Here is a 12,344-nt window from a genome sequence, read left to right on the forward strand (position 1 = left end):
CTGAATTAATACACCAGGGGGTTGACTCAGCCTGTCATCCTTCCGAGGTCGGCGAAATGAGTACCAGTATACTGGGCCGGTGTATACCCCGTTTAAAATAGGTGTACCCGATCCCTGTGTCGTAAGAGGCGACCAGGGTTGCGTCAGGAATGGCATCCGGCGTAAAACATGTGCCAAATCACAATGCGGATCATACGGATGATCCGCTGTGGCGACCCCTAATGGGAGCAGCCGAAAGAAGAAGAAAAAGATATATATATATATATATATATATATATATATATATATATATATATATATATATATATATATATATATTTGTATGTGTGTGTTTTTTTTGTACTTTTCTATAACACCACCTTTTTTGATTTATAAATGATCCCCCTATGAATACATTTTTTTTTTTTGGAAATATGCATTATGTCCGAGTTAAAGTTGATCTCCTGCAATCTACATTGTACATTCAAAGGTGCTTTAAAAACTTTAGACAAACAGCCTCACCTGTGAGCAATGGAATGGCATTATATAACTTGTATTTAATATTAAAATGTCTTTTTAATGTAATCTGAATTTTAAATCTGCAAAATGTCGAAAAGCGTCATGTAATTGGAAAATAAAAGAAGCATTGCCCTCAGGAATTGTCTTTTCATTTCCCCTGAACCCAACACCTGTTCAGAAAGCGTTCTGCAAGTGAGTGAGTCTGCATCGGTTATCAGATCTGCTGTAATTTACATACCCTGGTGAAGCTCTGCATTGTTAATGCTCTGTATTGTTGAAACTAATTTTATTCTATATCCTTAACTCGTAAAAAAAAATTATATCAACAGAGAAAACCTTCAAGAAAGATTAATCTCTCAAGCTAAAAATGAATAAAATTTCAGCAATTCGAGCACATTAACAATGTTAAGTGCCTGACTTAAAGTGTATGAAAATGTAACCCATAAATCACAAATTCCATACATAACGCACTGTTTGATTGCTTTATGTCGTAAACGTGATGACTGTGACATACTTATTCGAAAAAGGAGGAGGAGAAAAACCACTCCTTTCTTGTCTGCATGGGGCTGCCAAGGCAGTTTTTCCTTGACCAGAGGGCACAATCCTGGATGGGTCGTCACTCTGATGCAGAATACTCAAATGGCTCATTCTTCCTTCCCAGTAAGCTGGTACTCATTTTGCCGATCTTGGAAGGATGATAGGCTGAGTCAACCCACCTGGTGTTATTTTTACGGAACGACAGAGGCTCTAACTCACGACTGTAAGATCTTAAACCAGCGACCTTAACCACTAAGCCAATACCAGGCTCATAGTTATTAGCCTGGAGGTGTCAGGATCAACAAATATATCTTATAATGATGTCATGGATGTAATTTTGTCACCAACAGTTCAGAAAGAACCAGCTAAAGCACAAGGACTCGGTACATCAGATGTTCACCTACGTTGCATTGTACCACTACGTGCCTCAAGATGCTGGAGACTTGGAAATACGGTAATGAGTTTCTTAATGAGTCTCCCCTTTTGGCTCAAGTGTGACAGCTCAATAAGATCTCACATCCATACTCAGCAATGATCTTTTCCATCCAAACTATCCAACACCACTAACCTCATTTTCTTCCACTCATTATCTCTGCCAGCAAAGGTGGATGGAGGTTATGTTTTCATCCCAGTCTGTCTGTCTGTCTGTTTGTTTGTTTGTTTGTATGTCAATCACCTGCAGGCCACAATTTTAAACCAATCTTCACAAAGCATCACCACCTGGTAGAGTTTGTCATAAGCAAGAAGCATATTGTTTTTAGGTCAAAAGGTCAAGAGGTCAACATCGGCCAAAGGTCAACAATTTTCTCAAATTTCTAAAATCCTCAATTTTCATATGATTGACTAGATATTTGAACAGAATTATAATATCAGGTCACTGAATTCAACCACCAATTATTTTTGAGGTTCAAATCAGCCAAAAGGTCACCATAGGCCAAAGGTCAACAACTTTATCGAGATTTATAAAATCCTCAATTTTCATCCGATTGACTGGAAAGTTGAAGAGGATTTATATTTCAGATCACTGAATTCAACCACCAATTGTTTTTGAGGTCAACATAGACCAAAGGTCAACAACTGAGGTGAAATTTCTAAAGTCCTCAATTTTCCTCCCATTGACTTGAAATTTGAACAGGATTTGTGCATATCATGTCACTTAATTCAACCACCCATTATTTTTGAGGTCAACATCGGCCAAAAGGTCAGCAGACTGTAGGCCAAAGGTCAACAACTTCATTGGGATTTCTAAAATCCTCAATTTTCATCCGATTGGCTGTTTAAAGGATTGTTAATATTTTTGTGGAGGATTCGCATATCAGGTCACTGAATTCAACCATCATTATTTTTCTGGTGAAAAATATGTTTTACGGATTTTGCAATGCTTCTCATGTATCTCAAGTATCGTGCTCAGCATGACATCTTTCTTGTTTGTTTGTCTCCTTGTGAACAAAATATTTCAAAACTTTTTGGATGGATTTGGCCGAAATTTGGTGGAGAGCTTGGGTACGTGACACCGGCAAAATGATTAGACATTGGTGAAGATCCAGATCCAGATATGGATCTGAGAATTTTTAAAAGTGGTTTTTCATCATTGAGAGACGGGGCCAAAAACGACATATAGCAGGTGGAAGGATTTTGACCAAACTTAATGGGAAAGTTGGGTATGTAACAAGGATGATATCATTCGATTTTGTTGAAGATCTGGATCCGATAATTTTGTAAGTGTTTCTTCACCATTGAGTGATAGGGCTAAAGCGATATAAAGCACGATATCTCAAAACGTTATTGACGGATTTGGACGAAACTTGGTGAATGAGTTGATTCGATGACTTGAACAAGCCGATTAAATTTTAGTTCATGTCTGAATCCAGATGCGGTCTATCAGTGGAATACAAAATGTAAACTAATCGGCCTGGTGGAGGTATGCACTTTACCGAGTGCCATTTTCGTTGTGACCTGTAGTCTTTTCTTTTTTTCAAGGATTCTGTTAATACATATATATATATATATATATATATATATATATATATATATATATATATATATATATATGTATATATTTTGACCTCTTCTCCATTTGTTCACTAGTTTCCCACTTTCTGGAACCAGTGGCTCTGACCCAACATCCTCTGTTGTCTCATTCTTCCATGATGCTCAGTTACATGGCAGAGAAATATATAAATATACAAATACATGAAACATACTTGCAGCTTCAGGCCTCATAATCTTTCAGAATCATTAAATAATACCTTAATAATATACATTGATAAAATGTTACTGATTTTCAGTAAATATCCCTCATTGATAGTCTGCATTAATGGCATTCTTGGTGAGCCAATTACATTTTAATGGCACATGCCATGTGTTATTAAGGAGGCTTAATTAAGAAATACCTCATCTTTTTTTTCCCTCTGACCATGTGTTGACAACAGTGCGAATTAGTGTTGTATTGTGTAAAATCAATTGATTGAGGCTATTAAATTTAAAGTTGCATAATGACTAATGAGCCGAATGGGAAGTTAATTGAAGTGAATGGAGAAATCAGATGCTCTTGGGATTGTGCACTTTTATTTTTTTTACCCCAGATGAATATTTTGAAGGATTTTGTGTGATTAATCAAATGGACTTCTTTTTTTCTTTTACACCATGATCCTTCTCTCTTATTATCACCACCTATTCTTATTATCACCACCACCTATCTTATATACCATATTGAAATTCATTACATGGGACCATGCTGTTTATGTATTAGTCTTCACATTCACAAAACAAGTCAAATTCATGAAGCTTCACTATTTCTGGACCAGGAACCACGTGCCACACCATACCAATTACTGCCACACGGATCCTGAAAAACAAGAGGAGCAGGATTTTCTCCTTCACAGAGTGGGAGGACTTTATGCTTTTCAAAATCTCATTAACATAACAAATGCATGACAAAGATTTGTGCTCGGGAGTGGGGGGTGGGTGGGGATTACCTGAGGTACTCTCATTATGTATGCAAAATTTGGGAACCAGTTTTGGTCAAAATGGGTTAAAATTAGTTAAATGCTTGCGCTCGTTGCTGAGCGAGTACAAATTATATGAACTGGAAGCATCCACTCCATATGGGAGCCAGCCAGGGTGGGGATGGTGGGGGCGAGAGGGGGGGGTGTCAAGGTGTTATCTTTTTATTATTAATACCAGAGCAGAGTACCCACCCAACGGGCGATCTTGTTCCAAGTGTGTAACACGTTTTTTGGACACATTCCTTTATTTGGGCAGTATATGGGCAACACACCACTGCTTCGATTGCTCCCGAAAATACAATTAACCCGGGTTACGTAGACGAAGCAAAAACATGCGTACTGGTTATGTGCATTCAGTGCCTCCAGGAAGTCTGCACCCATTTTTCAAATTTTTCACCTTTTGTTGCCTTATAGCCTGGAATTAAATCGCATGAAATCCGACATTCTGCACCTTCATTGACACATCGTAACCCGCAACTTCCAAGTGAAAAGCAAATTCTACAAATTTCAGAAAATTAATTAAAAATACAAAACTAGAACTTCTTGGTTGGAGAAGTGTCCACCCCGCTGAGTTAATATACGGTGTAAACACCTTTGAAAGCAACTTCAGCTGTGAGTCTGTTGAGATATGGCTCAACCGACTTTGCACACCTTGATTGGACAATATTTGCCCAGTCCTCTGTTGTAAACTGTTCAAGCTCAGTGAAGTTGTGTGGGGAGCATTGATGGAAAGCAATCTTGGAAGTCATGCCATATATTTTCAATTGGATTTAGGTCAGGGCTCTGAATGGGCCACTCAAGGATATTTATCTTTTTGTTCCTTAGCCACTCCAGTGTAGCTTTGGTTACATGTTTCGAGTTGTCATGCTGAAAGGTGAACTTCCTTCGTAATTTTATCTTTCTTTCAGAGGGTAGCAGGTTTTCTTCTCGGATTTTTTTGTATTTTACTCCATCCATTTTCCCTTCAATCCTGACAAGTGCCACAGTCCCTGCTGATGAGAAACATCCCCAAAACATGATGCTGCCACCACTATGCCTCACAGTCGGGATGGTGTTCTTTGGGTGATATGCTGTGTTGGGTTTGCACCAAATGTACGTTTTGCATTTAGGCCACAAAGTTCCATCTTGGTTTCTTCAGACCACAAAACTTTTTGTCACATGGCTTCAGAATCTCCAGAGTGTTTTTTTGCTTTCCTCCAATGGGACTCAAGGTATGCTTTTTTGAGTAATGGCTTCATTGTTGCCACCTGACCATAGAGACCAGACTTGTGAAGTGCTTGGGATATTGTTGTCATATGCACACAGTGACCAGTCTTTACCATAAAGGCCTATACCTCTTTCAAAGTTATCATTGGCTTTGTGGTGGCCTCTCTAATCAGTCTCCTCCTTACTTGGTCATCCAGGTTGGAGGGACGGCCTGATGTCGGCAGGGTCTTGGTGGTACTATACACCTTCCACTTCTTAATGATTGTCTTGACTGTGCTACAAGAGATATTCAAGGCCTTTGAAATACTAGTACGTGCCCATAAAAAAAAAATCAAATAAATATTCAAACCGTGAGCAAGAAACAACAACCACACAGGCCGTTTCTTCGTTCTCGCGTGCCCGTACGTGCGTGGCACAGAAGTTCGCATATTATTCGCAGTTATGATTATTCGCAATATAGTTTTAATGCCCAAATATTCAATTAGCGCCAACGTATTTTGCCTTTTCGCAATGTCATCGCAAGGAAAAACAAAAAGAGAAGAGAAAAAAAAAATTACTTCCTGGTTCGGAGCACACCAGCACTCTGATGTTCCCGAAATTTATACACCGTCTAATATTAAAACGATCATAACTTGGGGCATTGTGTTTATCTATAAATGCGCAAAAGAAATCGAGAAATTATTAGAATACACGAAGTCATCACTCTCCGGAAGCCCGTACGTTGTAACCTGTAATGGGGAACGCGGCTGTGCTTCCCTTCACCATCGGCCACGCCCACGCAACAACGTGTCTTGTCATTGGTTTGGTAAATAAATGGCCATAACTTGGGAGGCACTTGTCCGATTAATATCAAACCTTGAAAAGGCACATCCTCAGGTCCCCAGCAATATGCGTGGCAAGTTTCAATTAGGTCGGACCAGTGGTTGTCGAGAAACAGCGGTCACACACACACACACACACACACACACACACACACACACACACACAGACACAGACACAGACACAGACACAGACACAGACACAGACACAGACACACAGACACACAGACACAGACACACAGACACAGACACACACACACACACACACACAGACACACACACATATACACACACAGACAGAGATACACACAGACACACAGACAGACACACACACAGATACAGACACACACAGACACACACAGACAGACACACAGACACAGACACACAGACAGACACACAGACACACACAGACACACACAGACACACACACAGACACACACACAGACACACACACAGACACACACACAGACACACACACACAGACACACACACAGACACACACACAGACACACACACAGACACACACACAGACACACACACACAGACACACACAGACACACACAGATTGCTGGAATTATAGATAGATGTTTTTACCCATCCCCTGATCTGTCCTCTTCCACAACTTTATCCCAGAGGTCTTTTGAAAGCTCCTTGGTGTTCATGGTTGAGTCTTTGCTGTGAAATGCACTACCAGCAGAGAAAACCTACAGGAACAGCTGATTTTATTGTGAAATAATCAGAATCACTATGATTTAACACAGGTGGGGGCCAATTAACACGGTGTGTGATTTTGAAAGTGTTTGTTTGCACCTGAGATAATTACCTCCGCCAACAAAAGTGAAGGAGGTTATGTTTTCACCCCTTTATGTCTGTTTGTTTCTAACGAAATCTAAAGATTTCGTAAGTATATTGATCACTTCCGTCCTCTGTTTGTGTGTTTGTTTGTAGTCACGATAACTCGAGAACGGAAGAAGCTACCGATGTCAAATTACACCACGTGGTTTAGGAGGGTGATGGCTAGCGCTGATTAGATTTTGGTCAAAATCGGTCAAAGCTCAAGGTCACAGTGAGGTCAAACATTCGATTTTTGATGGTTTGGTACAGAATCATCGTAGAAACTTCTGGTTTGCGTCACTACCTTCTCGAGAGACAGCTTTTATTAGACAAGGTCAGAGGTCAAGTTGACGAATTCGTAAGTACCAGTCTATGACTGCTTGTTTGTTTGTTTGTCTGTTAATTTGTTTGTTTGTGTGCAGGATATCTCAAAAAGATGTGGACGGATCCAGATGAAATTTTGTGGACAGGTTGGGTGTGTGACAAGGACGAACTGATTAGATTTTGGTGAAGATCTGGAGCTGGATGTGGATCCGGCTACGAGAATTTTTAAAGTGAGTATTCACCATTGAGAGATAGGGTGAAGAACAATAGATAGCATGATATCTCAAAAAGTTGTGAACGGATTCGGATGAAACTTGTTCGACATGTGGGTGTGTCAAGGATGAATTGATTCAATTTTGGTGAAGTTCCGAATCCGGATTTGGATCTGATCATTTTTTAAAGTGATTATTCACCATTCAGAGACTGGGCTAAATTAACGTATAGCACAATTTCTCATGAAGTTGGGGATGGATTTCGACGAAACTTCGTGGACAGTTTCGGAGTGTGACCATGACAAATTGATTCAATGTTGGTGAAGATCCAAATCCGGATCTCGATACAATAATTATTCAAAAATATAGTGATTCTTCACCATTGAGAGATAGGGCCAAAAGCGATACATCGCATAATATTTCAAAAATGTATTGAGCCCGATATGTTCTCGTGGATCAGGCATTATGTGGCAGAAGTATCTGCCCCACCAAGTACCCTTCTAGTACTCTCACTCTCACTCACTCGTTCATTCTCACACACTCGTTCATTCTCACACACTCGTTCACTCTCACACACTCGCTCACTTTCTCTCTCTCTCTCTCTCTCTCTCTCTCTCTCTCTCTCTCTCTCTCTCTCTCTCTCTCTCTCTCTCTCTCTCTCTCTCTCTCTCTCTCTCTCTCTCTCTCTCTCTCATAATCTCTCTCTCATAATCTCTCTCTCATAATCTCTCTCTCTCTCTCTCTCTCTCTCTCTCTCTCTCTCTCTCATAATCTCTCTCTCTCTCTCTCTCTCTCTCTCTCTCTCTCATCTCTCTCTCTCTCTCTCTCTCTCTCTCTCTCTCTCTCTCTCTCTCTCTCTCTCTCTCTCTCTCTCTCTCTCATAATCTCTCTCTCTCTCTCTCTCTCTCATAATCTCTCTCTCTCTCTCTCTCTCTCTCTCTCTCTCTCTCTCTCTCATAATCTCTCTCTCTCTCTCTCTCTCTCTCTCTCTCTCTCATAATCTCTCTCTCTCTCTCTCTCATAATCTCTCTCTCTCTCTCTCTCTCATAATCTCTCTCTCTCTCTCTCTCTCATAATCTCTCTCTCTCTCTCTCTCTCTCATAATCTATCTCTCTCTCTCTCTCTCTCTCTCTCTCTCTCTCTCTCTCTCTCTCTCTCTCTCTCTCTCTCTCTCTCTCTCTCATAATCTCTCATAATCTCTCTCTCACTATCTCTCACTCCCACTTCCAATCCCACTCTCTTTCACTCTCTTTCACTCTCTTTCATTCTCTTTCACTCACTCTCTCTCTCTCTCTCTCTCTCTCTCTCTCTCTCTCTCTCTCTCTCTCTCTCTCTCTCTCTTCCTCTCTCACTCTCTCTCTCTCTCTCTCTCTCTCTCTCTCTCTCTCTCATAATCTCTCTCTCACTATCTCTCACTCCCACTTGCAATCGCACTCTCTTTCACTCTCTTTCACACTCTTTCATTCTCTTTCACCTTCTCTCTCTCTCTCTCTCTCTCTCTCTCTCTCTCTCTCTCTCTCTCTCTCTCTCTCTCTCTCACACTCACACTCACACTCCCTCTCACCCTCTGACCCTCTCACTCACTCACTCTCTCACTCACACTCACTTTCACTCTCTCTCTCTCACTCTCTCTCTCACTCACTTTCACTCTCTCTCTCTCACTATCTCTCACTCCCACTCCCACTCTCCCACCCTCTCACTCACTCTCTCACTAACACTCCCACTCCCACTCCCTCATCCTCTCACCCTCTCACCCTCACACCTTCACACCCTCACACCCTCTAACCCTCTCACCCTCTCATTCTCACTGTCATGCTCGGCCACATCTTTCATGATTCAAACTCCAAACTTAGGATGCAAATCGAACTTTGTGTGGGGGTTAACATCGGCTACGTGGCCGCGGCCGCAAACGGAGGTGTGCGGGGGCTGGTGGGGGGATTTGTACAGTGTAGCGCCACCTGGTGGCAGATGGTATTACAATATCCTTTTTACCTGGGCAACGCTAAGGTTAATGCACTCTTCGCATGGGCATATTTGTTGTCCTTCCCTTCTCCACTCAGATGGAGTGGAGAAGGTCAGGTCAAACTATTGTCAGGTCATTGTCAGGTCAGGTCAGACTAGATCTACAAGTACCTTGTCAGCTACAAGTACCTTGTAAACCTGGACAAGCCTGTTCCATGGTCGGGTTGTCGGTGACTAAACCGTCTCCCCCACCAAGTTTCTTGGTGAGGAGAGTGTATGATATGGACACCCAGCAGAAAGAAAAACAAAACTTATCAAAGGGCGGAGGAGATCCTTGTGAGCCAACGGCCATCCATGCCTAGTGCCCGACTGTGTCTGCAGATGTCCTCCTGCAGTTGGATTACTTCTTATTCGGAGGTTGGTGGCTGGATTTGCACTCTGGCCACCGTAAAATCCTTCACTCCACAAAACACAAGAAAAGCTCAAAGAAAATTGAAAGCCCACTCCGTGGGAGTACCTCTTGTGCAGCTTCCCTTCGCAGGGCAGCTCACCAGATGAGGGGATTGGGGCAAAGCCTTCGGGACCCCCAATCTGATGAGAGGAGGGAAGTCACGGGGTAACATTTCCGGGTCAGATTGTGGGAGAGTGTGTCTGGATGGTGCTGAGGTGTCGTCCACCAGACGGCGGTATCCTTGGGTTAACCTGAGGCGGTCCCTTCGGGTCGGTGCCCTGGAATGTCTTATCTCTCAGAGAGGATGATCACCTGTCTCTCTTATCTAAGCTCAAGCGTTTGGACATCGGTATTGCAACACTCTCTGAGGTTCAGAGACCGGATTGCGGTGAGATCATGTCGGGTGGTAACACCTACTATTGGTCTGCTCGCTCTGATGGTTACAATGCCCAAGGAGTTGCTGTCAGTGTGACCACTCCTCATTTTCATAAATTCCAAGGTGAGCCAATGAAAAAAGCCAGGAATTCACAAGGTTTCGGAAAAGCGATGATAATAGAAAACCTATACGCCAAGAAAACCTACAGAAAACCAAGACGCCAAGGTGAACAACGAATAGCCAAGATCTTGTGAAAAAAGCCAAGGAGTGGTCACGCTGGTTGCTGTAGCTGTGTCCAATAAGCTGACTCCAATGATAATTGAGGTAACACCGGTCAACGAGCGTATTATGAGACTAAGTTTTCGTCACTCCTTGGGTGTTATTTCCCTGGTCTCTGTTTATGCTCCGAATGAGGCGAGTAATCTCACCATGAAGGACACATTCTACGCCACGCTCGAATCTGTGGTTGATCAGTGCCCGAGGCAAGATACACTTCCTGTCCTTGGGAATTTCAATGCATCGACTGGAACTGATCGGGATGGTTATGAGACGTGTGTTGGTCCCCATGGGTCTGGAAGTGAGAACCAGAATAGCACTAAGTTCCTTGACTTTGCAAGAAGTCATGGACTTAGGGTGGCTGGTTCGCGGTTTCAGTGCGACAGGCTCATCACTGGACTTGGTATTCCAACGCTGGTGGCGTGGCAAAGGAGATTGACCATGTGATCGTTGATGTCGCTGGAGGATGATCCAGAACTGCAGGGTCCAGCGGAGTGCTCAGTTCCTCAATACTGACCACTGACTTGTTGCAGCAATTCTTAAGTTGCACCTTAAAGACAGGAGAATGGCACCATCCCAGCCGAGGCTGAATGTTGGCAAGCTCAAGAATGAGAGGGTAGCTGAGGAGTTTGTGAACAGGCTGAGTGGAGATTTGGGGGTCTGGGTGCTTTGGGGGATCCTGAAGAGTTGTGAAGTGCCTTCAATACCACCGTCTTTGATGTTGCCGGTAGATGTCTTGGAACTCACCGGAGGGTGAAGAAGAATATTGTCTCTCAAATGACACTGGATACCATTGCGCAGAGTCACAGGGCCAGGCTGAATGGCAGAGCTGCGCTGTTCAGGGAGCTGAGGTGTAAAACTGTACGTGCTCTCAGGGTGAACAAAGCCTCTGTGCGAGGAATCTGTGAGGGGTTAGATCATCACCAGTGGTCAAGTTATTCTCGTCCGGCTTACAGGGGAAATCGTGCATTACATTCGTCCAAGCCCATCCCTCGGTGTACTGCAGTTAGAACAGAGGGTGGTAGGCTCTTGACCGAGGAGTCTAAAGTTCTTGACAAAGGAGTCAAGTTGGACGTCAGGGGTGTTACTATCTCTATTACTAACCCACCAATCAACTGTGGTCCACCTTCGTTTGTGGAAACACAGGCTGTGGTGAACCGGCTGAAATGGGGTAAAGCTGCAGGGATCTGTGGCATCCATGTTAAACATCTCAAGGCTGGTGGAAATGCTGCACTCGTGTCGTTGCATGCAGTTTTGTGCTCTGCTTGGAACACAGGCACAATCCCAACTCACTGGAAGAGGGGCCTTGTTGTCCCTCTCTGAAAATGGAAGGGTGATCGTCAAGACTGCAACAACTACCGAGGATGACGCTGCTTTCAGTGCCAGGCAAAGTTTTTGCTCGGATAATTCTTGATTGGGTTCGTCACCATCTGCTTGAGCACCAGCATCCAGAGCATTCAGGTTTTACACTGAAGAGGTCAAAGATTGACCGTACCCTTGCGCTTCGGGTCTTCGCCAAATGCAGACGAGAGTTTCGGCAGGGGCTGCTTGCAGTCCATGTTGATCTCTGTTAAGTGTGTGATTCATTGAATCGGGATGCCCTCTGGAGTATTCTTGGTCTTTGTGGGGTGCCACCAAAACTGATCGATCTGATGTCTGAACTCTACTCTGGTATTGAGAGCGCTGTGAGATGTGGTAAGTCTGTCATATTCTGTCTCATGATCTCACAATATGCCCATACAGGAGTCGGAGCCGTTGGGATTACGGGTTTCTTGGGTCAAAACTAAGATCCAGGCTTTCGGTGACATCTTGGATGCTGCTGTCCTGTCTGTGTCTGTTTGT

General features: G+C 43.1%; 1 protein-coding gene across 2 annotated transcripts in view; it reads left to right on the forward strand.

Annotated features, from left to right (window-relative positions):
• STAC (SH3 and cysteine rich domain) overlaps window positions 1-12,344 on the forward strand; it is a 202,706-nt gene that overhangs the window by 112,071 nt on the left and 78,291 nt on the right. For both annotated transcript variants that reach the window (XM_085875202.1, XM_085875203.1), the window contains exon 9: window positions 1,386-1,489. In XM_085875202.1, coding sequence (XP_085731328.1) covers window positions 1,386-1,489 — 104 coding nt within the window. The remainder of the gene's footprint in view (window positions 1-1,385; window positions 1,490-12,344) is intronic.

The sequence above is a fragment of the Eptatretus burgeri genome, chromosome 3, assembly GCF_056783735.1.
Source record: "Eptatretus burgeri isolate ZD-2024b chromosome 3, Ebu_testis_v1, whole genome shotgun sequence".
Classification (NCBI taxonomy): domain Eukaryota; kingdom Metazoa; phylum Chordata; class Myxini; order Myxiniformes; family Myxinidae; genus Eptatretus; species Eptatretus burgeri.